This window comes from Aquila chrysaetos, chromosome 5, assembly GCF_900496995.4.
Source record: "Aquila chrysaetos chrysaetos chromosome 5, bAquChr1.4, whole genome shotgun sequence".
NCBI lineage: Eukaryota > Metazoa > Chordata > Aves > Accipitriformes > Accipitridae > Aquila > Aquila chrysaetos.
The window spans coordinates 53,358,924-53,384,399 of record NC_044008.1 but is presented as its reverse complement, the minus strand read 5'-3'; the positions used below and the strand labels follow the sequence as shown (position 1 = coordinate 53,384,399).

The following is a 25,476-nucleotide window of genomic DNA, read 5'->3' as shown; positions in this document are numbered from 1 at the left end:
CTGCACCAGACCCTTTCCTCTGGCTGGGTAGCAATCGCGTGGTTTGGAGTCAATAAGACTGCACTGAATAAAGCAGGGGCATTTTGGAGGAGGAAAGTTGCCCTTGCAGCTCTATGGGTTGATATGGCTGATAGCTCTGTGCTCAGTTTCCTAACCTGTAAAACGGGGCAATGCAACTCACTGACTTCTCAAAGATGCTGTGCAGGTAATGGCTTGTACAGTAAAACAATAAATGGCATGGAAAAGCCTGCCAAGAAAGGGAAAATAGTCAAATGTTTAGCTCAGTGTTAGTTATACCTGAGACAAGAGAGACAGAGGGTTACACAATTAATATTATGGAGAAGAATAGCAAAGAAGTTCCTTTGTTCTGCGAGTACTTTTGCCTTGTACCTCAACCAGATCATACAAGATTAACGGCAGGTGATTATGTGAAGTCTGTACTACAAGGCTGAGGGAAGTGTGAGCTCGGACCTCCCCATTATCATTACCTGACCTTGCACGTTCCCTTTTGCAACTTCAGCATTTTTTTGTGGATAGGATATCTGGGTGGTTATTTTAAGAAAACTGTGTTAAATTTCTTGCTTCTCTGCCAGGTACCTGCTGTTCAACAAACGGGCCATGACTAAGCATAGACTGGAAATTAGAAGCATCTACGAGTTAAAGCAATGAGATTCTGGGACTGTCTTCCCTTAGGAGCGCATTTAATAGTGGTGCTTGATTATGAAAAGGATAAATCTGATGTGATTGATGCAACAGGGGATTGGATTTGATGATCCAGGGAATCCCTTCCAGACCTCTCTACTTCTAATGAATTTATTTTTTAAGGGTGGGGGGGATGCAGTGCTCTACTGATGGCAAACAACAGTGAAGCGTGGAGATACCTGCCGATGGTAGTGGGTCTCCGTCCCCAGATTTAACCACTTCCCATCACCAAGAAGGTGGAACAGGTGTCTCTCCTGGTTCTGCCCATCCTGAACATACCAAGCAGAGGTGGGCACAAGGATCCTACCTGCTTCCCTTTTCACATTTTCCACCTACTGAGGACTTCCAAAATTCACTCTCCTTGAATGAGTACCACAGATGTCTGAGCTCATAGGTTCTCTATGTGTTTCTAAGGTACTTACCTGTCTCCCAACACCATAATGACTGTGTCCCTTGCAATGTTTTTTTCATGTGAATCTCCTTGGTGAAGATGAGCATGGACCACCTTTTAACAACAGGAAACTGAGGCACAGAAGGACTAACTGAATTTCCCATGGTGGCAGAGGACATTGGTAGCATGGAAGGGAACTGCAGCCTGGTCCGAGGCTGGGATCTCACTGACAGACTCTTCTTCTCCATGCACCTTACTGGGTTCTCCCTTTCACAACAGGAATAGCAGAGCAGAAAGTATTTTTCAGCCCAAGCGTTCACTGGTCTGGGATTCCTCTCCTGTGTCAACCCAAGGGGGCTGAGCATGGGGTTTCTGAGGGCACAGTGCAAGGTTGTTTCAGGAGGGATGCACAGGGAAAATGGTTATGTTCCTTTTTCCCCTGAGTAGTTTTAATTCTTTAATTCCTACTTACTCATAAGATAAAATGCTGTGATTTCTGCAGGATCAAATGGTGCAGGATAAGCTAAGGGAGTTTATTAATTAGCATGCTTTCAGGGCAGGGTAAAAATAATAAAAAGAAGCAACAGGATTGTAGATGATAGCTATAAATAAGACCCAAGAATTACCTGACATGCCATTTTAGCCAAAGGGAGGCTGTCATGTCAGTGCTGGGCATGGCACTCTGATAGTGAATAAAAATCATAAATGAGAGGGGCAAGGCTTTCTCTCTCCAAAATGTGGCTATTCACAGACATGTGTTACATTTCTCCAGGGCCTGATCCTGCAAATAATACCAAGTATAGCACTTCTGTGTGTGAGTGCTCCGCTGGCTTCCCCAGGGATTGCTCGTAGCAGTGAGTGCTAAGCCCAGTGGTAAGCAGTTGCAGGATCAGATTCGTAGTGTGCCAAGCATTTTGGATGAAAAGAGCTATAAAGAAGTCACATATTATTATGTCACATTGCAAAGGTCAACCCCAGTATTTGTTCTGTCATAAGGACATGATTGAAAGGCAAAAAAATAGTGTCAGGGCACAGGGGAAAATCATTTTTTAAAAACTGCCTTCAGGGCTGAGGACACAAAATTACATCAGTGCTTAGAACTAAATTCCCATCCACACCCAGCAATTCAATTTGGGCTCAGAAAGGCATAAATGTAACAAAATCACCTTTCGGTGGCACGTCTTCTTATCTGCTGACATATCCCCTGTAAAATCAGCGATATCTAAACTCACACTCCCGTGTGATTCTGGCAACAGTCAGGAGCTGCCAGAGAACTGCTCCATCATGGATCGTGGGAGGGTTTTGCGAGATCCACTCAGCTGCTTAACACCACGTAGGTATTCACTTAATCCCCATCGTTGCCGGGGCAGGAGGAGTGGTGGTGGCACTGGGAGGAAGCTGGGTGGTGGGACAGCTGGTCGTTCATCACCTGGCCAGGAGCATACACCTCACCTAGCAATGTCACAGGGAAGTTTGGATAATTGGACCCAGTAATTTGTCCCAGTCATGGCTACTTTGCAAATATTTATGCCCATTGCTTTGGGCTTGCTGGCACAGAGAAGCTATTGAGAAATTGTGCTGGTTTTGGCTGGGATAGAGTTAATTTTCTTCATAGTAGCTAGTATGGGGCTATATTTTGGATTTGTGCTGGAAACAGTGTTAATACAGGGGTATTTTCCTTATTGGTGAGCAGTGCTCACACAGAGCCAAGGCCTTTTCTGCTTCTCACCCCACCCCACCAGCGAGGAGGCTGGGGGGGCACAAGAAGTTGGGAGGGGACACAGCCAGGGGACAGCTGACCCCAATTGACCCAAGGGATATTCCAGACCATATGACGTCATGCTCAGCCTATAAAGCTGGGGGAAGAAGAAGGAAGAGGGGATGTTCGGAGGGATGGTGTTTGTCTTCCCAAGTAACGGTTACACATGATGGAGCCCTGCTTTCCTGGAGATGGCTGAACACCCACCTGCCAATGGGAAGTGGTGAATGAATTCCTTCTTTTGCTTTGCTTGTGTATAGCTTTTGCTTTACCTATTAAACTGTCTTTATCTCAACCCATGAGTTTTCTCAGTTTTACTCTTCTGATTCTCTCCCTCATCCCGCTGCGGCAGAGAGTGAATGAGCAGCTGTGTGGGGCTTAGTTGCCAGCTGGGGTTAAACCACAACAGAAATAAAGTGTGGAAGCCATCACTTTCCTGCCTTAACTTATGAGGGGTCATAACTGCTCTGCATAGACAGTGTCTTTGGGTGGATTAGCTCGATCCACTTCCAAAACAGACTCAGGCAAACGCTCCCCAACTTTCTGGATCAACAGAGCACTTTCTTGCGTGCCAGCAGCAAAACCACACAGGACAATCAAGTTCAATGTTTGCCCCTCTCACAGGCTTCTGCAGCTCACCTCCAGCAGCCTTGCAGCTTGCTGGCAGTGGCTTCTGGGATGCTGTGACAGTTGGGGACCCACTGGGCTGAGCATCCCTACACAGAAGCTCCAGCATGCAGCAAGCACAACGGGATGATGGCTCGCCTCTGTGGAAGGGAGGGCAAGGTGAACAGAGGTGTTACCAGCCCTCAGCTGGCTCACATGGCTCCCATCAGCCACGACCTTGGCAAACCCAAACTCCTTCGCACTATCAGAGCATCAAACTCACACCAGTCCCTCGCTGCTGCTCCTCTGGGCAAGGGATGGGAGCAGCAGTGGGGCGGTGATGGTTGACATCCACTCAATCTCAGCTGCAAGCATCCAACCGGTCAGACACTGAGGCTGTGTCTTGACTAGCAAACACAAGGCGTCAGGGCTGGCATGTGACAGTTCAACTGTTCAAATGGTCTGGTTTTAGTCCACGCCAATTTGACAGCATCCAAACAACTGTTGAGAGGACAACACAAGTCAGGGACAGTCCCCTGTGAGCAGTGCAAATGCCACCCTGCTTGGAGACGCGGAGTGGTTTAGCTGCACGGAGACAAACCATGCTGCGCTCGCTGCCATCAAAGCCAGAGGACGGCCCATCCTGTCCACTAGTGCAGACACAGCCTGAACACCCACAGAGGAAGACTGCACTGAGGACTTTTGCATTCATCCCATATCATCTCGCCATACAGATGAGCCCCAGAGAGTTGCTCTAGTAGAAAGATGTGCAGTTCCCATCATACACGAGAGCCCCTTCACTGCCAAATGCACTAGACCCGACCTAGTCCCAAAGCTGCTCAACCCCACGTGTCATTTCATGCTCAAGCAGCACCAGTCCCCCGCTTCCAGCTGCCCCAGGGGTCGAGATCCACTCACTGTTGCAGCTGCCGGCGGTGCCAGTCTCTGTCGCTGCCACGCTGCGCTGAACTGGCCCTTCGGACGCGGCCCTTCCTGACAGTGAATGGGTGAAAACAAGGGAAGGAGACAAACAAAAGAGAAGGGAAGGGTGAGAGAGGGAGGGAGGGATGGGGGGGATGAAGCAAGGGGACAAGAAGGGAAAGGGTATGTCTTTAACCGAACTGTATGTCTTTTACTGGCTGCAACATCCCAACACTGCACAACCCTTGCTGTGAGGGCATGGGGCAGGTGAGACCCTTTGGCCCTGGTCACCACCACCTTGCACCCCACACCATCACCTGCACCAGTGTAGAGGGAGGGCGAGCTGGGCAAGAGCCAAGGGGGGCTTAGCCTCCTGAAACTTCTCCTTGGACTGTGAAGCCACATCCCTTGGGGGACCCAGAGTCCAGACAGAAGTTTTAGGAGGCTTGAGCAGTTCCTCTGTATCTGGTACTCAAGCACCCTGCTCCTTGCCCATCGCCAGCTCTCCTGGGCATGGTGCAGGGACCCTCCTGCCTCTGCCAGCAGGACAAGACCCAGGCCTGATGTCTTTACTCAAGCAAGCTTGGGTTAGCCAGAGTTAAGGGCATCATTGGCCAAATGTCCAGTGAAGCAGCTGGTACATCACCCTACACTTCCCCAAAAGTCCGTGTCCCATCAGTATTCTCGCAGGTTGGGGGAGGAAGGAAAAAACAAACTCATCCCACAGCTTCCGATCACCCACAAACCTGCCAGCGCTTGCAAAACTGAACCTTAGGAGGGGACAAGGGAAGCAAAATGATGGAGCAGAAAATACAGCACTACATTTTCCCACGTATCAAAGTAGGAAAGATTTGGGGAATGGGAGGGAGGAGAAGGGGTAGGGATCTCAATATGCAAATTAAGAGTGAATGATGAGCATAAGGTCCGCTGACTTTCTAGTAAGGTGTTCATGTTCCCACCAGGACAAAAAGGAGACAAAATCCCAAGACGAAAGGGAAGTTGGTGAGCAGAATGGTTTGGGGGGAGACTTCTGGCTGTCCTTCTTAGGAGCTCAGGCTGACAGCTGTCTGGGGAATACCAAAAATATGACTTCAGGGTGTGTCCAGCTAGTCATCACCCTGGGCGCCTTCCCACCCCACACCAGAGGTGGAAACTGAGCTGCTAAATGTAGCTGACAGCTCATTCTGCTCGGGGAATTGCCCCGTCAATGACTGACTCACCTCCCTTCCCAAAAAGTTGAGGTAGGAAATGGGTGAGGGAAAGGCTCAGAAAATTGTTTCATGATGGTTGTTTAAATTGCCTCTGCATTACAATGTTACAGTTAGGGAAAAAGAAAAGAGAGATCTATCGCATAAAGCTGCATCCTAAAGCCAGCTGGGGCAGAGGTACGGACATTGGAAAGAAGCAGAGCAAATGAAGTCATCCAGCAGTGGAAAAAAACCATCAATATAATATAGTGCAGAACAAAGCGAATTCTACCTCAAACATAGAGCTGAAAGAGAAACATCTTGCTCTGTCAGATCTATTACCATGCATTTATTCCAATAACAAATAACTAACCCAGAGAGTAACCCAAACCTGATTTATTCCTCCATCTAAGTAAATATGAAGAGGCAGCCGAATCTGACTGTAAAAAACACTGATCTCATATGTTTTCCTTGTATGTATTGGAAAAGATAGGAGTGGAGTTTCTGCCTTGCTGCCAGGGGATGCTGGCAAAGCATTTGAGCTATAGATATTGTATCTTGTCACTAATGACTGCAGGGAACTAAAAGGGATTTGGATTTTTTAATGCTTCACATTAATTGATAATTTGGTCTCAGAATCCACAGTGGAACACAGGATTTGCTATATTGGATCAGTCTAGTGGCCCATAAAATCTGGCATCTTGCCTCAGTGATGCTCAGAAAAATTATCATCCGGTGTCTTTGCTTATAAGGTTGCTGGCCATTTCTGTAAGGCCGTACAATTGAAAGAGACAAAAGGTCTTTCTGGCCTGCACAGCAAGCCTCTTTAAAACCCTGAAACGTGGTTTTGGCAGGGCTGTATTATATCTTTTTTTTTTTTTAATGCAAGGAAGAAACTCTAACTACAAACATTTTCTAATAGACACGCTGCTGTTTTTCCTCTTGGTCACCACAACCCAAGTAGTGAGAAAGTGAACTTGTGTTTTCAGAGGGCAAATGAGAACACGACTGAGGCCAGAGAGGGGGATATGCTTTGTACTGAGCAGAATAATATTGATTAGGCAGTGTAAAGATTTCCCTCACTAATTCCTTTAGCAATCTTACCAAGTGTTACCCGCATAATTGGATGGGGAAGAGAGAGGTGGAATCACTTAAGCGTTCAAAGCTCAACACACACCAAGAAAAGATTCCTATTTTGTGTGTGTGTGCAATTTTGTGCATCGTTGCCCCTTGATTGTACATTGAACATGCTCTCTTTGACAGCCTAGCCCTAAACAGCCTGTTTATTAAAGACAGCTGCTTGCAAATAGGGGCTCTCTCCATCCAGCTGGCGTGGAGAAGGAGCTCGCTGTGGCTGTGAGAGAGGCAGGGCTATGAAACGGGGGGATCAGGAGGGGAAAGCCTGTGGAAACTCCAACCATGCAGGAATCAGGAGGAAAAAAGAAAGGCAGTGGTTTCTTTCCATGCAAACATCTTAATTAAGGAGGATGATGAAGACATTTGCATCTTAATTTTTCTAAGGAGGTCTTCAGTTTGTCTTTAAGCAAAGCATAATTTAGCCATTCTCCCACTAAACTGGCTTATAACTTCTCTGCCTCCAGTTCTTCTGCTGATCATACTGAGGTTTGGGGATGCTCCCCAGCTTTTCTGACCAATGTGAGATCTCATGGCTGTCCCCATGGTAAAGGAGAGCTGAGATCATGGTCCTGCAGGTGGGAAGGCAGAAGGAGGCCACTGGCCAGCTGGGATGCAGTGGGGAAATGGGTCCAGCAACCTAGATAAAGTGAGAGGGGAGTGTTTTACACATCCAAGTCTCCCTCGATTGTAAGTGGCAGTGTTCCTTCCAAAGCGTGAACAGTTCATTTCCATATGCTCAGGAGCACACCTACTGTTTCTGGTCCACCTGGGGCTAAAATAATGAAGCTCACTGGCATATGGTTCTCCACCTTCTTCTGCTCTAGCTACAGTTAAAATCAGGCCACCTTGGTAAAACCCAGGAACCAGCAGCTTCTCTGGCTTGCCCTGTACAAAATCCTTTCTTATTTCTGGTAATACCACAGAGGCACATGTTTTGGATGAATGTCCACCATGGGAAAGTCCCTCTGGCTCAAAACTAGGCACTGTGCTCTTTTCCATGTATCTCTCAGCTTTCAGGCTAATGGGACATTCAGGGTGGGGACAGCAGGAAGAAGGGAGCACATTGCATGCAGGCAACCTCTAGCAGGTGGTTGGGAACCACACTTGGACAATACAAATTAGAACAGGGGAAAAAGACAGTTTCACAGTCAAGGTGGGGGGGGACTACTCAAGGATTGGCAGGGGTCACAAGTAGCTTCTCTTGCCTGTCTGGATCTGTTGGCTGCACCCAGGGACCACTGAAAATGGAAAGGAGTCTTGCCCTCCCTTTTTAAGATTTTATGGGAAGGGAATTGCTTTGAAGGAAAGAGCTCCTGAAATCCCTGCCGGAAACCTGCTGCTTCAAGTTTTCACAGCAGAGGTGAACAGGCTTGGGCAGTTTGGCTACATTGAGAAACAATCCCAGATTTCTGAATTGAACTGAATCAAATCTCTGACTTCCTGGGGATGATGTCACTACCCCTCACCTGGGTCCAGCATTTGACTGGTTACTCCCAGTACTCTCCCCAGCTCCCAGGAAAGCAGAGATCAGCCTGGACAGTTTTAAGAGCAGCCAAAATCCAGTCAGCTGGAACCCTGACCTCAGTCAGAGATGCAGAGGAGAGTATGGAAACAGAAGAGCCCACAGTGTATGTCCCACAATACCTTCCAGTCCTCAGTAATCAGTGGCACAGAGATTTCCTGAAACAGGGGAGGTATTTCGTGTCCGATAGCCCCTGATAGATTACTTTGCTTTTACAGTTCTGTTCAATCACTTTTTCAACCCATCTCATCTGTTGGCATCTACCATCTCCTGAGACAAGGAGTCCCACCACTTTACTACCCACTGTAGCATCTCCATTGGATCTGAACCTGCCATGTACATCACCAGGTGTTTTAAGTCAGGAAATACTGAACGACAAACAATTCTTCCCTGTTAGGCTATATCTATGGCCTCCGCAAATGGAAGGTCAGGAGTTAAAAAACACCAGAAAGCTAAACTGAAAGGCTTTGAACTCCCAGCTCTCTGGAGATCAGTCCAATGGTTGGGAGAAAGCAAAAGCCTCAATTCAATTGCCTGGGAATGGGGCTGAGCTTTGATTGAAAGATCGTAAGTTTCATTAGCTCTCAGTAAGTGTGTGAGGGTTTGGGGGGAGGTCAGTATTTGAGTGAATATTGAGACTATATTAAACAAAAAATCTGAGCCAGATGACTTGCAATGCAGCAGCAACATATCCCAAACAGGAGAAGAGGTGAGCATGGAGGTCAAGTACCATAGCAGGGAGTTTTTATTTCCCAAAAACAAACTGCTCTTTTGTGCCTGTGCTTCAAAGAAGATGTCACCAGATTGTGAGAGCTCTTCACCTGCCACATCCCTCTCATTACTGAAATGAAATAAATGGCAACAGCATGAAAACAGCAACTCAACCAGGAGAAAGACAGGTAGACACTGAGGAAAAGGGGAGGGGGGAAACAGGGTGCGGGTGGAGGTCTTGGCAGGGTGGAGAATTAGGGCAATTACCGTTTCTGAGAAAATGCCAGAAATACAACACAACCTAATTTCCCCAATTAATTCTTCTGCACTTGAGCTGCTTTGTGTGAAGGGCTCTTAATGTTTCAAACAGGAGGAAGGCGGGGGGGGGGGGGGGAAGACTCAACATTTGTTTTTCCCTCAGCATAGAAATGGGGAAGTGTTGAGGAAAAATGTCTGGCTAAAACACAAGATGATGATGTTACATCTTCCTTTCAGGAGATAAGGAACTGTGCCGCGAATTCAATTCGCAGAGGTTTTTACAGGAGCCACAGAGATATCAAAGAGCAGCAGGTTCAATATCACACTGACTTTTCCTGCACGCAGAACACACCAGGACAGGCACATTTAACCCACGCACCCACACTGAGCAGTTCCCTCACCTCCCCTGTTTCCAGTCCTACTGCAAGTTAGGGGGAAATTGGTTCTTTTGCCCCCAAACCACCAGTCAGGGCAGTTGTGAGGCACCATGGCATGAACTGTCCATACCTCATGGGGCATGCAGGTGTCATCTAGGGGGAACAATGGCAATGAAAACAAGGAAAGAAATAACAGATCAGGAGTTGGGGTGATGGGACACATGGGGTAAATAGATGCTGAGAAGAGCATGTAATACCTTCAACAGCAGACACGGGCTCCTGTGTATAGCAAGACTACAGCTGTGCCCGGCTGGCCCATCTGTATCAGTACTAGGGGTCTCCAGGTCACATCTCCAGGTTACTATGTGACTTCTTTGCCCTTACTTATGTAGGTATGACAAAGCAAGACATGTTCTCCAGGATCCTACTTAGTACAGGAGAAAATTAAAGTACTTTTCACTTCTAAGTCCTTTCCTTAGTGGAACATACATTTACAGATATGAAACCTTCCCAACACCCAAGCAGAAAGGATGGAGAGATTATATTTTTCACCTCAGAAGAGGGGTAAAAGAGACAAAAGGCAATGCTCAGCTGCTTAGCATCTGCACAGCACTTAGGTGCTGGAAATGGTACTGCTGTTGGAAGCTGAAAGTGGCACACACATTGTACCATCTACACAAGATCCCACACAACAGTCAGCACGGCCAGGGACCGAGCTTGCTTTCCCCCAGCCATCGGCATTGAAGCGGAGCCTGAGCACACTGTCTGGCTGCGCAGAGCCTGGCTCGCTCTCTGTCCGGAACGGACTACTCCTGCCAGTGTACACCGGATCTACTGTAAAACCTGAGAGTAGTGCTTTTTTTTCCCCCCAAAGTGAGTCAGTACCATATCCCAGATGGAAATTCAGAGGGAGTTTTCCTCCCCTCTGCCTGTTGGCATTCCCTTTCGTAGGTGATGGTGCAGAGCCCTAGCACACTCATCACAGGAGTCCTTCCTAGTGTTAACTGGGCAGCAGTTTCCCTCTGCTGGGATCGATCTCCCATACTGTAAACAAGCTGCATGAGATGGACAGCAAAGCAACAAAGAGAGCATCAGGGGACATGAAAGCGGCTGTTGTACAGCTGAAGGTTACACACAGGCATTAAGGGGCCCTGGCAAGGACACACAAAAAATGCTGGTGGGAGAGTACTGCTAAACCTCTGCAGAGAGTTCAAAGCTGGTGGGAACAGAGCACCATTCAGTGATGGTGTGATTGTTTAGGGACCCTCTATCTAGGAGAGTGTGGGTCAGAATAAATCTACTTTCAATGTAAGGCTTGTCTATTAGTCTTATCTACCATGCTGAATGACCCTGCAAAGGAGCATGACCCATGCAGCTGCTAAACCTCAGTGATCTATTACTTGCATGGAAACTTCACTGGAAAAATAACTGACTGTACCCAGGTCAAAGAAAACAATTTTGAACTCCAGAGGAGAAGAACTAAAGTAAGAGGTGGTCTAGATGGAAGGTGATCATCAGAAAGTAACCTGACAATGAGTACTGAAAATTATCAAGACTATGGGCTTTTTGCTAGCCATTTTAAAGGAAGAGAAGAAAGAAAATGTTTACACAGTAAACCTTCATGCTTCAGAGGAACAGGCATCTACCAGAGGGATCCTAGACTTTTTAAAGAACACTGACCTAAGGCCAAAGACATAGCAGAAATGTTGTTTTGGTTCTGATGGTCTAAGGATGTGAGAGCCAAGGTTCATAGGAAGAAATATTAATCTTTTATTAAATCAACTGATACTACTGGAAAAAAAAAAGATCTCAGAGAGGGCTTGCGTGTCTAAAATTCATTCTTTTTTCCCCCTCCAACAATATCGTATGTTCTATTAAAAGATATTACTTCTTCCTGCAAGCCTTGTCTCTCCTAAATCCAAACAATGCTCCAGAGTGGTGAGGACACAGAAACAGGGAGAATTTTTTGTTATTATGTTTAGCTCTGTGTTGCTAGAAATAGAAACATATTTTCAGAGCCCTTTGCAAATCCTGCATGTGTGGTTTTTTTGACAAGCAGGTGTCCTCTGCGTGATGAACTATGACCAGGAGAACACTCAGGACAGAGCTCTGGGAAAGGATGGAGCTAAATCCCCAAGAGGTTTCAAGCCCAGCCCAGGATTTGGGGCAGGATGCCAGAAGGGTAGGACATAGGAGATCTGGACAGAGGGATGTCTTAATGAGGTTTAATGCCTACATAAATCTTTCCTCTACTTGACATGTGTCTTCACTGCTGATGTCCCACCCATGTAAGGACATTACCTTGGAAGTTATTACGGACTGTTGCCTATGATTTAAGACTGTGTTCTCTTCTAAGGATGAAGAAATACTGCCCTTTCCCTGGGCAGCTGCCACATGATTTTGTTTTAGAATCACATTATGCATTTTGGGGGACAAAAGGAAAATTATGTGGATTTTACTGGAGCACAGGTGAGTTCAGAGCCACAGAAGGGCTCTGGGAGCAACCAAACCCCGGTCTGCTGGGACAAAGAGCAGCTGGGGGTCCTAAGCCCAGCCCCGGTGATGCCCACAGCTCTGGACAACACCCCCCCCCCCCCCCAGCCACAGTGACAGCCTCCAGCTCCCTGGGCAGCACTGGGCAGGCACCGTGTGCCTGACTTGCTGCAGTCTCCATGCCACACTCAGCTTGGCTGAGGCACAACATCCCTGACCTGCAGCATCCCACCACCTGCTGTCACAGTCCTGAGTCATACCTAAAAAAATCGCCTACTCACACATTTTTTAAAAGAAAACAACAAGGCAAACGAAATCCGCCCGAATCTTTTCTCTCCAATATGGATATATTCCATCCTGCCTTCCCACAGAGACCCACACCAAAGATTGCACAGCACATTACACAACCCATCACAGGAATGCTTCTTCAAGCATCCTCGCCTTTACTCTTCACACAGAAGCTGAGCTACTTCTCCCTGTCTCCGCAGTCCCTCCACTTTCCTCCGCTTTCTAATCAGATGCTGTTTCACCTCTCCCCACCACCAACACCTCCACAACTATCTTCTCTCCATCCTGTCTTGTTGAAAGACGGTTTAAAGGCAACAGCTGATGGGATCCCTCTGTGATGCACAAGGAAAAGGACGCATCTGTCTTCAGGCAGAACATGGAGAGCCTTGTGGAGAGGGGAAACAAGCCTCTCTGCTGCTTTTGTTACGCAAATGGTTGTTTTCTGTATCCAAATGTGTAACAGGAAATTAAGCAGTTCACCTTTGTTAAAGCACTTCTGCATCCCACAAATGCAGGAGCCAGATGGTGTTCTTTCTTTGTTTTAAAAGATTAAAAATGGGAAAGAAAGGAAATGGCTAGGAGCTAATCCGCAGCCTGGAACACACTCACATATCCACATGCCCAGTTACTCGTGCTCATGGGGCCTGGGCAGGAGCAAACACGGGGACCCAGCAGACTGAAGTGAGTCTGCTTGCAGAGAGCTCCAGACCTGTCACTTTGTGTCAGCTTTGAGGTGGAATCCTTCACTGTGTTCCCAGAAAATGACAAATTACAGTATTCTCCACGGGCTGCAGCTTGGACACACCAAGCGATACTTTCTAGAAACCACCTGAAGCAGAACTTTGCTCCAGGTCCTACTGGTGGGAATGGCACGCTGTCGACAGGGGAGGGCTGCTGTGCACAAACACTGAGAATCAGACTTGGGAATTTCACCAGGCAAGTTGTAGATGTGACCAGGGACAGCACCAAAGAGTTTCAAAGTTCAAATCCTCAGCCACATCTCCACCTTCCATAGGTGAGACCCAGGAGCAGTTTAGTTCTCACCCTTGAGCTCATTTGCTCTCTGTCTGTATCCATTCAAAAGCCTGCACTTGGGGTACCTTGGTGAATTTTATGATAGGTCTGTGCACTCAAAAGGGTTGTCCCAGGAGCCTTGAAGAGCCAGTTTTCATGCAAGGGATGTTAGGTATTAAAATTGCAAAGAAGACAGAGCACAAATGCACACCTGTTGTGAAGCCATATTGTTTTTCTCACCTAGGTTTGCAGGAGAAAGTGAATGCTTCTTCTTACCAGTTAAAGTCAAGTCTAATACAGTCAATTCACATGAGCCCCATGTGGCTTCATTAGTGTCACAAGCAGGCTTCTGTTCAAAGGGTTGACTACTCTTGTTCATAGGGAACTTACTTAGAAGTGCAGGTTGCCACACAGAAACCAAATAGATTTCCCAGTCCAGAGACAGCAAGGCTCACATCAGTTCTTGCAGAGAATGAATGCAGCGCTGCTGTGCAAAGGCAGAGGGAGAGGAGAGGACAGGTACAAGATAGTGGTGAATGGGGAAGGACAGAGACTGTCACATAACTGTAAGTGCACCTGAAGGGTGAATAATGAGATCAGCTCCATGTGCTCTCCTGGTAAACATGTCCCACAAGATAGTGATTAGAGAAGGAGAATGAGAAACAAACCAATCTATCTGGGTTCTTACATGCTGGGAGGAGTGTGGCTGGAGGAGGGATGGACACTTGGCCCCGGGACTTCTGCTCTTTGCTGGGGGGAATATATGGCTTGGATGGGCTTCACAGCTCTGCCACTGAATCCTGCTTTGGCCTTGGGCAAGACACGTAAACCCTCTGCCCCTCACGCCACCAATGTAAATATGGGCAATCAGAACCTTATTTTGCTAGGCCCCTTCTTTGGACTGTAGCAGAAAAGGTCTCCATGTGTGCAGAGCATGGACTTACTGATCAAAAGTTTTAAAAGTACAAAAAGTCAGTGAAAACAGAGAAAGGAAAATCAACTAAGAATAAAAGGCTGTGCTGGTCTGAAGCTCAGCTCTTGCTCTGGTAAACAGGTGATAACGAGTTACTACTTTGGTCATGCATGGCAATCTGTGTTAGCAGAGAAAAGTCCACTAAAAAGCCTTACGACACTGCATGAGAAAGCATGGAGCAATCCTCAGCAAAGTGTTTTGCACAGACAGGATGAGGTCTACAGGACACCACCACAGAGAAGACAAAAATCCCACAAAAACAAACTGGCCTGTGGTGATCATCTCAATTTTGGGGACACCTCCCCGCCTTCGCATGTCAATAGCAGCAAATTCTCCCATTGCAGAGAGAGCTCTCTGTGCTGCAGGAACACAAGCTCAGCTGGGATTGTGACACTGAATGTGGTTGGGGGAGGTCTAACAGGGCTGAAGGAAAGGAAGTAGGCAAGAAGGTGGATAATTGCATGGGCTGCTTCTCATCCTCCTCTGGGCTCTTCTCTTTCCCACTAGCTCCTTCTTGAAGCTTCAGCAGTGATGGGACCGTAGCCACCTCTCTTTCCTCATCACTGCCTAGTAACTGCACTGAGACCTTTTCCCAACACGGGCTTTTGTGCTGCACAGTGAAGATTGGTTCCCTCGCTGGTAATTAAACTTAGTGATAAGCCAGTGTCCTGGGCTGGGAGAGGTGATATGTCTCAGCAGAAATCTGATCACATTTTTCCTCCTCCCCAACACAGGAACTGCACTTGGCAACTGCTTATCACATAAAGAAAACCCTCTGAATCAGATCAAGACCATAGGTCAACCCTTTCTCAGGTAGCTGACAGAAATCATCCTCAAAGCCAAACATCCATCTTGTAACCAGAAATAAACCAGCTTTAGCCCAAGCATCAGGCTAAAACCCACTGCTCCTTAGCCTGAAAAGCCCTTTCCTGCTGGTGGATGGCCCAGCGATGAATGCCTACTCCAGTGTGCTTCAAACACTGCACATCACAGCTTCTCCTGTAGCTGAGGAAGGGTGAGAAACATGCCATCCCCCCAGGGAGGCTGCCATCCCAGGCAGATAGGGCAGTGCAGACAGGTACAGAGGGAGTGTGCAAGACAAGGGGACAGTGAGCACAAATCACAGAAGAAAAAGCTGGAAAGGCATTCCTGGCTCATTGACTCCGTCACCAGAGACGAGTGCAGGATAAGCCTCTGCACTAAACCCAGGCATTTTTATGTAGTTGCTTCCTGAAATTCTTTAATGACAGGCCCTCAGCAACATACCTCTGGCAAATTATTCCATTGTCTAAATGATGACCCTGCTAGAAAAAAGTGTTTTGAGGTCGAACCTAAATTGCCTATTATTTCCTCTTCCATATTTTATGCAGTTATCAGTCATTCTCTCAGTTGCTTTTTCTCTAGGTCCCTGTATTAAGTTTCTTTAATCTAACACGAGGGGTCACAGCCTGTAGTCTTTGTCATCTCTTCGGATTACCTTTATTTATCAATGTCTTCAAAAAAGAGGGAGGAAAAATAGGAAGGAAGTAAGAATGGGATGATTTCAGAGGCATCCCAAAGCATGTGACTGTGTGCTGGGGTATCACAGAGAGCTCTGTGTGTAGGCATCTGCATGGATGTCTGAACTACAAGCATGCCCAGGACTGAAAAGGAGTAAGGACAGTGGTTCAGGGATGCCTGATCGACATCTGTGCGCATGTTTCAATGAGGGAATGACCAAGCGAGTGAGCCCAAGAGCTCCAAAAACTGATTTACTGTAACATTTCCTAGTCTCCCTTTGCTCTGAGCATCAGACTGCCGCTGGAGCTGCCTTACCCTGTAGTAATCAGTGCTGTAGACATCTCTTGACATCCCAAAGTCTCCAATCTTCACCAGCAGGTTGGCTCCGACCAAGCAGTTCCTGGTGGCCAGGTCTCTATGGACAAAGTGCTGGGAGGCAAGGTACACCATTCCAGAGGCGATCTGGCTAGCGATGTGGAGCATCTGGGATAGCCCTAGCTCCCCTTTGGCTTGTCGAGGCTGCCCATCCACGAGGATCATAGCATCTGGGCCATGTGCCCTATAGGGAGGAAGAAGCAAAAAGCATAGAGTTGGGTCTCAAAAGTGACCAGGAGATAGGAATCCCACACGGTCGCTGTTCCTGCTGGCGTGGGGACTAGCCCCCAACTCTGCACTGTGACGATGTACACACAGCTCCAGTGGAAAGACAAAAAGGAAAGCTTAAGAGAACAGGAGGTTGGGGGAACATTTGGTGGGTGAGTGGGTGCCATACATCCTTATCCTATCCTTACTCTACTGCAAGCAACCTCTTATGGCCACAGATGGAGACAGACCGCCAGGACAGAGGGACTGTTGGCTTGATGCAACATGGACATTCTTCTCTGGCAAGACCTATGCAAAACTAATGAGCTTCCAGATATTTACATGTTTGCTCCAGTTAATTCTTACACCTTGGAAACCTTCCCAGAGGTAGAACTATGACCCCCTTTTCTTCCACAACCATCATATTCTTGCTACCTAGTCTCATTATTAATCCCAAAGAGCCTCTTCTATTTCCTCAAACACCATATCACCAAACAACTGCCCCTGATCGATATCAATACAGCCAGAGATCACAGAAAAGGTTTCAGAGGAACACCAGCAGCTTCATCCCTGGAAAATACCTTTTATACCCTAAGCTGTCCCAGAGGTAACACAGGTAGTGTCAACTGTGAAGGCACGAGCACAGGTGCAAAGGTTAGACCTGGATGTCAGCAGTTGCAGAGAACATCCTGAGCAACAAAAGGGAATATTTTGCTGAACTAAGTGCATTGTAAATACAGGACTTAAGGTCAGTCTCGTTCCTGTCCTGTCCCCTTTTTAGTCCCCCTACCTTGCTGTGTACCAAGACTCTCTACCGTGCTCCCTCTGTGATGTCTTTTCCCTGGTAGAGCTCACCCTGTGGTAGCCTGTGTGAAGGTGGAATAACAAAAGCCCTCATATTTAGGAAAAGCAAGAGATTTTGCTGTGACCTTCCTCCTTGTGACTAAGATACAGTACAGCATTTCCTCCGAGGCTTTCATACTGTTCTCTTTGAAATGATTCTTGGCATTTCACTCCTGTCATCAGCAGTAACACCACAGAGAGATAGCAAATTGAAATTACACATACAGAGCTCTCCCTCCTTCTTGACATGGGACTGAACAACCCGCAACAAGATCCAAACTGTTTCCCTCCTTTGTCTCTGTTCCCTAATTGCTCTGTGGGGCTTGAAGTTGCACCAAAGGGATTAGCATCCAGGCATTTGGAGTTCAACAGATAGTTTTTCAAATGCCCTCCTCTTCAGCTACCTCCTGCAGCCCTACCACTGGGAACATGGTCCTGAAGGTTCCCTCCTGGTAGAAGGGACAGCTGGAAGAGAAGAGGAACTCCAGAAGTGAGTGCTGAGGAGCCAGGAGTGGGTTTTGGGAGCCAGGAGTGGGTGATGCTGCAGTGAATGTGGGGTGAGCTGGCTGGGAGCAGCACTGCAGGCAGCAGAGCTGGGGCTGCCAGAGGCATCTCGGAGGCTCATGGGCATGGTGGGAGCAGCAGCACACTGGGAGAACTGCTGAGGGCAAAGAGGAGCTGCAGAAGAGTGTCTGCAGAAATGCTTGATGTCTTATTTAAACAGCCCACGGACGGGTTTACCCCAGGAAATTACCTGGTGGTGACAACAGATGTCGACAGCATATGAAGCTGAGCCAGAATTGAGCAGGTTAGCTAAAAACAGCAAAGCAGGACAAACAATAGCTTCTAAAACTGTGCTGGACAGTTTGTCCCAGTCATGCCTTGCAGTTACAACATATTTAGCTGCAGCTGATACCTGTTGTCATCAAAGGTAAACATTCCTAGGTGAGAAGTGAAGCATATATTACTATCTCATTACTGCCATCTTTTTCAAATACAACAATGGTCCCCAAAGAAATGCCTGTGTCTGAAGGAAACAGGTGATGTCTAAAAAATGGTCAGCCAACACCTTTATTTCACTGGCTCTTTGTACATCCTACTATATAGGACACATCTTGGTATGCCCTATATAGTACATACACTGCCCTCCCTCGCTTTCTCCATCCCACATGGTTATAGTCCACAAAAAAGAAGTATTAACACATTTATGAGATTAACAGGAAGGATATTAGTACATTTATTTGTGTCAAGAAGCCTACAGGGAATATGAGAAGGGTCTGCCCATCTTTTCTTGGGGAAAGGGGTTTAATTCAGCTTTACAGAGAGGCCATAAAATTGGGTGGATCCCCTGTTAAAGAACTCTTGGGGTTTTTTTCCATTATGGAGTGATAGAGGCTTTTGTCAACGTGGGGAAGAAAATCACCCCTCTGGCTTCCTCTGCTGGAATTCCTCTTTCTGTCCCAAGACAGTCAGACTGTGGGTCTGCTTCACTGGAAGGGCTGACACAAAAAACTCAGAACTTTGCAACTTTTCTAACAAAATCTATTGCCTGTCTGAGTTAACACCAAATAGCAACAACTTAATATAGACTGCAAAGAGGGTCTCTAATGGCAATGTGCAAATATCCCTACTTCAAATTTACTGCTGTCACAGACAGAAAACAAAAACTAGAAAACCAGTGGCAGAAGGGAAGGGAGGAAGCGATGGAGATAGTTAGTGAGCAGAGAGGGGAGGTGGTTGCTGCAGACCACCGAGCACTGGGTCTGTGTCCCAGGGAGCAGCCAGCCTTGCCATGCACACAACCTGCGGGCAGTCTCCAGCCCCTGAGTACACCAGTCCTAGGGATGCCGTGCTCCCTGGAGAGCAACTCCCGTATTTCTCCACAGCAGGATCTTTTCACTATCCATTTTCTATTAGCCAGGATACCTTGACTGCAGTGTCCCCCGGTGTGGACAGCAGGGTAAGTTGTTGCACCGCTAGCAATGGTCTTACACGCAGGGGCCCTGGGAGGCGTGCAGAGCGATCCCAATACATGCCACCTCTAACCCAGCTGGCAGGTGGTGATCCTAGTTCTTCCCTTTGCCACACCAGTTAATTTTACAGACCAATAAAATTCTCTCTCTTCTCTGGGAAGCGCACAAAAAGGTCTAACAACACTTAGGGGAATTTATTTATTGTGCTTTTCTCTAGGAAACTGGGTCTAAAGTGAACCTCTTCCTTTTTACCACTTTTCCAATTTCTGCAGTTAAACTGGGAGAAGTCCATCTGAGTGTCTGTTACAGACTCCCAGCATCCCTGGCCTCCAGCGCCTGGGAGCAACCATCTCCTGCTGTGGGCTGGGTGAATCATGCCACAATAAAAAGTGCTGCTTGCTGAGGGATGCCAGGTACTCCTGCACCACCAACCCTCTTTGACCTGCACCACCAACCCTCTTTGACCCCCTTGCAGCCCCTGTCCCCCAGAGTTTCCCACCAGCAGATAGCTGACCTGGCAAAGCCCAAGACTCTCTTTCCATATGCCCCCTTAGGCATTTTGAGTTCCCGTTTGCTGGGTATAAGCTCCCTTATCCCAAAAGCCAGCTTCCTTTGGGACACAAAGGGATTTCACTGCCTATCACACACCAACATGCAGAGAAGGGAGCTCATAGCTGCTTGCTCCATAGCTGCATGAGAAGGAGAAGCTGGCAGCTAAATGCAGCTGGAAGATGAGAGGCTGCAGTTCCAGGGACCACACATCTGGAAAGTTTCTTTTCCTTCATAAAGGCCAAAGATAATACAACAACGAGTTTTCTTTTCCAGTGACACCGGAACAGACTCTGGCCTCCCAGGGCATGAGTGTTTCTCAGACATGTCCCAAGGCATGATATATCCCTCTGAGACAGTGAGAGCGCTTGTTTTGGACTATACTGTTTGGGAGGTCATCTAGAGCAGTGAAGGAAGCTATGCCTCAGCTGTAATGTCTACCTCCTCTAGGGAGAATAAGGTTGCTGGTTCTGCCAGGAAAAAAGATGGGTCAATTTTCTGCTCTTCCTTGTGAAGCACTTCAGGAATGCAGTCTCTTATGCTCTTCTTTAGACTGCCTTCCTCCAGTGACAAGGCTGAGGCACTATCCTTAACACTGCATCTCCAATCTGCACTAAAACACCATTTCAGCCCAATGCAGTTCCATGCCAGTAGGCAGAGTTCAATCCACTGCTGCTGGGAGGTTGCTGAGCCCCTGCAAGACAGGGTACCACAAGAGAGGTTCCTAGGGTAACCAAGGCTGCTCCCCCTTGAATGTGGGTCTGAGCAGCTCTGCAAAGCTAGTGTAGCATCAGCCTTCACTCATCCTACCTTGCCAAGGATGTCATCTATCCAGAGCCTGAGACAGGGACCGAGCTATAAAATCATATTCAATCCACCCACAACTATGCCAAAATGAGGAGAGAAACCAATGCAGAGATGTTCCCAGCTCAGCCACTGCCCTGCGAATGCCCCAAGGGAGCTGCAGACAGGTTGGCACTGCTTGACAGAGGAAAGAAGAAACCTCTGGGGTCCTTCCCCATAGCTCTTCTAGTGTAGGTGAGTGCTTAGAAATGAAAACCTCAGGGAAGGACCTGTGTTTCCTGGTCAGAAACTGTGATGATGGAAAAATAATCACTAAGTGTATCCCAGCCCCAGATCTAGACCTGCTGTGCTCAAGCTTCTTGTTCCTGCTGCAATCATGTTCACACTTAGCAGTCAAAACAGGAAAATATCAAGAGTCCAATTTTCTAAATACTGGGAAATAAAACTACTAATTATTTCAAGAGGCAAGTACCACTCCACTTGCACGCAGGTTTTAGAGCGTAATTTCTGTATCGTGGGAGAACAGCACCACAAACATTCTCCTACAGTTGCTCCCTGCCCCTCACCGCTGGCAGATTCAGGGCACACAAGTGATCTGCCTCACACTGATGAAATGGTTGAATGATGACTGGGGGGGGCTTCTGCAATTTGCATCTCTTTAGAGGCAGGGAACGCAATTACGGCACTTCGTCAGGCCTTGCCTAGCTTCTTGAGTAGTGTGGTGCCATAGGTTAGGATATTTTGTCTCTGAGTCAGGTTGTCTGTCTGATGAGGCTTAGGGAACAAGGACGAGGGATGGACTCCACAGGCACCACCTGAGGCCCCTCCAACATTTCTCAGGTCTTTTCTGAGTATAGGAATGAGAACTGGAGATCAGTAAATGCCCAGGATGCCAATCAGACCAAGGACTTCAGCAAGTTTCTCAGAGGAATATTTTGGTTCTTGTGCTATCGAATCAGGAGCTGGGTGACATGGGGAGTGATGGCTAGCAGCCTTCCTGCTTCAGCAGGGCATGGTTTTGCTGGGTATATGGGACTCGGAGCTGCTGACAGCCATGGCTTCCTGTCCTTCTGCCCGCCCAGAGCAGAGAGGGATTGCAGCCACACTTCCTGCAGCTTCAAACTTGCTGGGGTGGGAGAAGAAAAGTCTGGTTTCCATAGCTCACAGGGACTATCCCTGGGACTACCTAAGAGGAATTATTGGGTTAGGGCTAATAAAGCACCAGATCTAGTGAGGACCATCGTCTCCTACAAGCTGTCCTTGGAACAACCAGCTCTCATTACTCAGCCCACCAGCATCCACGCGGTAATGGTGCCACTGGTGCACCACAGATCTGTAACAAGCCACACTGAGGCTGCAGGGTGGCTGTACAGCATCTCCCGTGCCCTCCTTCGCACATACCTCAGGAACTTGTTCAGGTCGCCATGCTTCATGTACTCGAAGACCATGATGAGCGGGTCACCATCACCACACACACCATAAAACTTGACAATGTGTTCATGCTGCAGGTTGGTGAGCAGCTCTGCCTCCCTCTGGAAATCCTTACGGGCTGCCAAGGTGGGGTCTTTCAGCGCCTGAAAGAAGGGGCACAGATACACACAGGGTGGGCTCAGGTGGGGGCAAAGCCAGAACAAACGGGTCGCAGCATCGCAGAGGAGGTGATAAGGAAGGGAGGGGAGAGGAAAAGCTGCCACCGGCCCAGTTGCACTGGGAGGGCTGGTGGTAGGTGCTGGTGGCACGACCTCAGTGGTGGTTCATGTAGTTACTGGCCCAGCGGGTTCCCCAACTCATTTCCCAGGCAGCAGCAAACATGCCTCGGAGGGTAATAGCTTCCAATTATTCCCAGCTTGGGCAGGATTTGTACTGGTGACCTAGGGGTGAATGGCTTCATATCTCATTATTATTAAATTCCTGAGCCAGCCAGTCCTTGCTATCTGTCTTTTATTTTGAAATAGCTGACTATACTGCCTTTATTCAGAAGATAGATTTGCCTGGCTGTGCAGTTATTGTGTGGATTTTTCAAACTGCCTCTGAAGAAGGACACTGTCAAGTCTTTTCTCATAATTTTTAAAATCATGTTTTTATTCCATGCTGTTTATAACAGCTCCCCTGGCAGACTGATGCTGAAATTGGTATCCTTATTGAGAATATCTCATCTTCCACATTTGAGCACGCCACTTTGCCATTGCAGGGTAGCTTGCAGGCTCCGGGCTGTGTGGACCTGCTGGACGTCACAGGGTTGCTATGAAGATGTTGCTGTGGGTGCAGCCGGTGACTGGGGAGGGTTCCCCAGGGTTGCAGTTTGGCTTGTCCATGCATTATTGTGCAGTTGCATCAGAAAGCTAGTGTGAAAGCAGCGTGTTGTCACCCCAGGGTGTCAAGGGAGGGCACTTAGTAAAAAAGTTGAAGTCCAGAACATTTGACGAGATGGGATGGCCACGGGAATCAGCATGGTCTTTGCAAAGATTTAAGGAAAATAAGAGGCGATTCTGGTTTTGAGTTGCTCTGTCTCAGTTATATTCTCCTCACCCTCCAAATGCCAGGATGTTTAGTACCAGTTCTGGCTTTAACCATGCAGCCTAACAGGAGTCGAAAAGGCTTCAAGGCAACTTGTTTGAGTTATCCCCAGATTTAATCTGATGTGCACCGGTTCCCCCTCAGCGGTGGGGGACACTAGGTAGTTCTCCCCTTACCTATACACAAATATACCTGCCGTGTTTTCCCCATGCCTTGAATCTCCCCGTGCGAACAGGGGAGGTGGCATCACCAGGTGCAGGCTCCAATTTATGTGCAAAAAGGGATGTTAAGCATCGGAAAGCTGTGCGTAGAGGAAGGGGCAGAGCACGCTGCTAACGCACTTTCGGCTGGTCCATGGCAGTGCTGGGTGCAATGGCATGCACAGAGAAGTAGTGAGTCCTCCAGAGTAGCTGCTTTTCGCCTTGGAGAAGATCTGCTGCGAGGTTTTTACCCAAGCCTTAGGACACTGCCTCATCTCCTTCTTCTGCCCCCAAACTGCTAGTCACATGGCATAATTTTATTTTAATTCTATGTCCTCTGGGGTAGGTTGGCTAGAGATATTTAGATGGATGTTAGTTACACAGTGCAGATGGCAAAGCATCCATCCTTATCTCAGGCACCCAATTTCTTTTAGTCATTTAATAACTTCATAATGTTGATGTTATCTTATTTTTCCCCAGGAAAACGGTCCCCTCCCCCATCACTCTTTTCTCCCCCTTTTTCCTGTGGTTGCATGTAATATTTCAAGCTCCAGTGAGTTTAGGTTTCCTCTCCTTCACACACAATCATTTCTACAAGGTGTTAGGACTGTAAGTTTGTAAATATCACACACCAAAAAAAAAAAAAAAGAAAAGATATTAAAAAAACCCACATTACTAACATTGCACAGCCAAGCATTTAGAAATGAGGAAAACAGGAGCTGGAAGTGGTAGAACAGGGAAAGAAGACCAGGACCAGAGAAGGGGTGTCTCAGCAAAACCACTGAAATGCCTCTCCTAGGAAGGTTTGGGGTGTATTGTATTTATGCCTCCATCACACGATTCCTGCCTGACATCTGGCAAGTCACTCAGCATCTGCAGGTTGCAGCCGTTGTCACAAAGTGTCAGTTGTTCCAATGTTACCTGGGAAATCCCGTCTCACGTGGCATCAGGGCCAGGTCTGCACAAGCACTGCATGTATTGCTGCAACAGGGGTCAAAGTGGGTCCTGGTACCTGCTGTCCACAGGGCTGGAAAAGCAGGTCAGTGACTCCATCCTCCACTTAAGTGGATCCTTTCAGCTCAGTTTCCCTGCTTCTCCACCTACCCTCTGCAAAATGGGGATGATACAACCCCAGCACCTTACTGGGAGGCTGTGAAAATGAGCACACTCACATCTAGGGAGCTCTCGGACACAGGAGTGATCACCACAATGGAACAGCCCATAGAGGAATGAAAAATACGTGTTAGAAGGACATGCCCTGAATACCAGCCCCTCCAGCATTTCTAGTACTTGACTTTGTAACCTCAGCACTCTGCCGAATATAGTTTTTTGTTCATTTCTTAGGATGTTTTCAGAAGCAAGCTGAATAAAACAGGAAGCTTGTCCATGCCATCACATCAAAACTCAGCTTATCTGCAGGGCTGCAACCTTTAGATCCACTGAAAATCAGAGTCCATTTAACCGAGTGAGTAACACAGCCACTTTCTTTGGCCCTGGGGGTGAGTCCCTGAGAGCAGAGCAGAGGCAGACTCTGGGCTGTGGACTCAGCTGCCCGAACCAGTGTGTCTTGCTGCTGCCCTGAGCTGCAGTGACCGGGGAGGTCGTTCTCAGCCTCTGTCAGGAGCATGAGATCTCCAGAAAATGCAGCCAAGTCTCAACTTAATATGTAAAGCCTTTTTTTCTCTTTTTTTTTTCCCCCCTTAAGACTTATAATGTGGCCCAAATTAGAGCGATTGTTTCCCTGCCCCCTGCCCCCCCCCAGAGCTGGCAAGAAGCCAGATTTCAAGGCCCTGCTCCAAAGCTGGATCTGTATGATCTTGTGAGATGAAAGGCACTCTGGAGATGTAAGCTTATAGTAGCAATTAACAGAAACAAGTTCGGATGCTGTTTCTGCATAAATGCAAATGAAACTCGGAAGAGACTTGAGAGGCAGGATCACGTAAGGGATGGCTGACACTGATAGGCAGGTACTAGCCATATAATCAGGCAATTAATCATATGGGTAGCTGTGCTACCTCAGCTTTAGCCAGTCTCAGAGGTGGAAGGTGCAATCTTGCAGTTCACGGCTGGAGCATAAGGGGACAAATGAGCTAAAAAATTCCTTGAACTGCCAATGATTAAAACAACTCTTAAGTAACTGGATGCCTCCAGCATCCTGGAGAGAATGCT

The 25,476-nt window shown here is 47.6% G+C and overlaps 1 protein-coding gene across 2 annotated transcripts in view; it reads right to left on the bottom strand.

Annotated features, from left to right (window-relative positions):
- Positions 1-25,476, bottom strand: part of NTRK3 (neurotrophic receptor tyrosine kinase 3) — a 233,712-nt gene that overhangs the window by 30,972 nt on the left and 177,264 nt on the right. Inside the window, exons 14-16 of one of the 2 annotated variants that reach the window (XM_030014712.2) lie at positions 21,992-22,164; positions 16,155-16,398; positions 4,377-4,451 (exon numbers count right to left, since the gene is read on the bottom strand). In XM_030014712.2, the coding sequence (XP_029870572.1) occupies positions 4,377-4,451; positions 16,155-16,398; positions 21,992-22,164 (492 nt within the window). The remainder of the gene's footprint in view (positions 1-4,376; positions 4,452-16,154; positions 16,399-21,991; positions 22,165-25,476) is intronic. The other variant, XM_030014713.1, reaches the window with a different exon arrangement.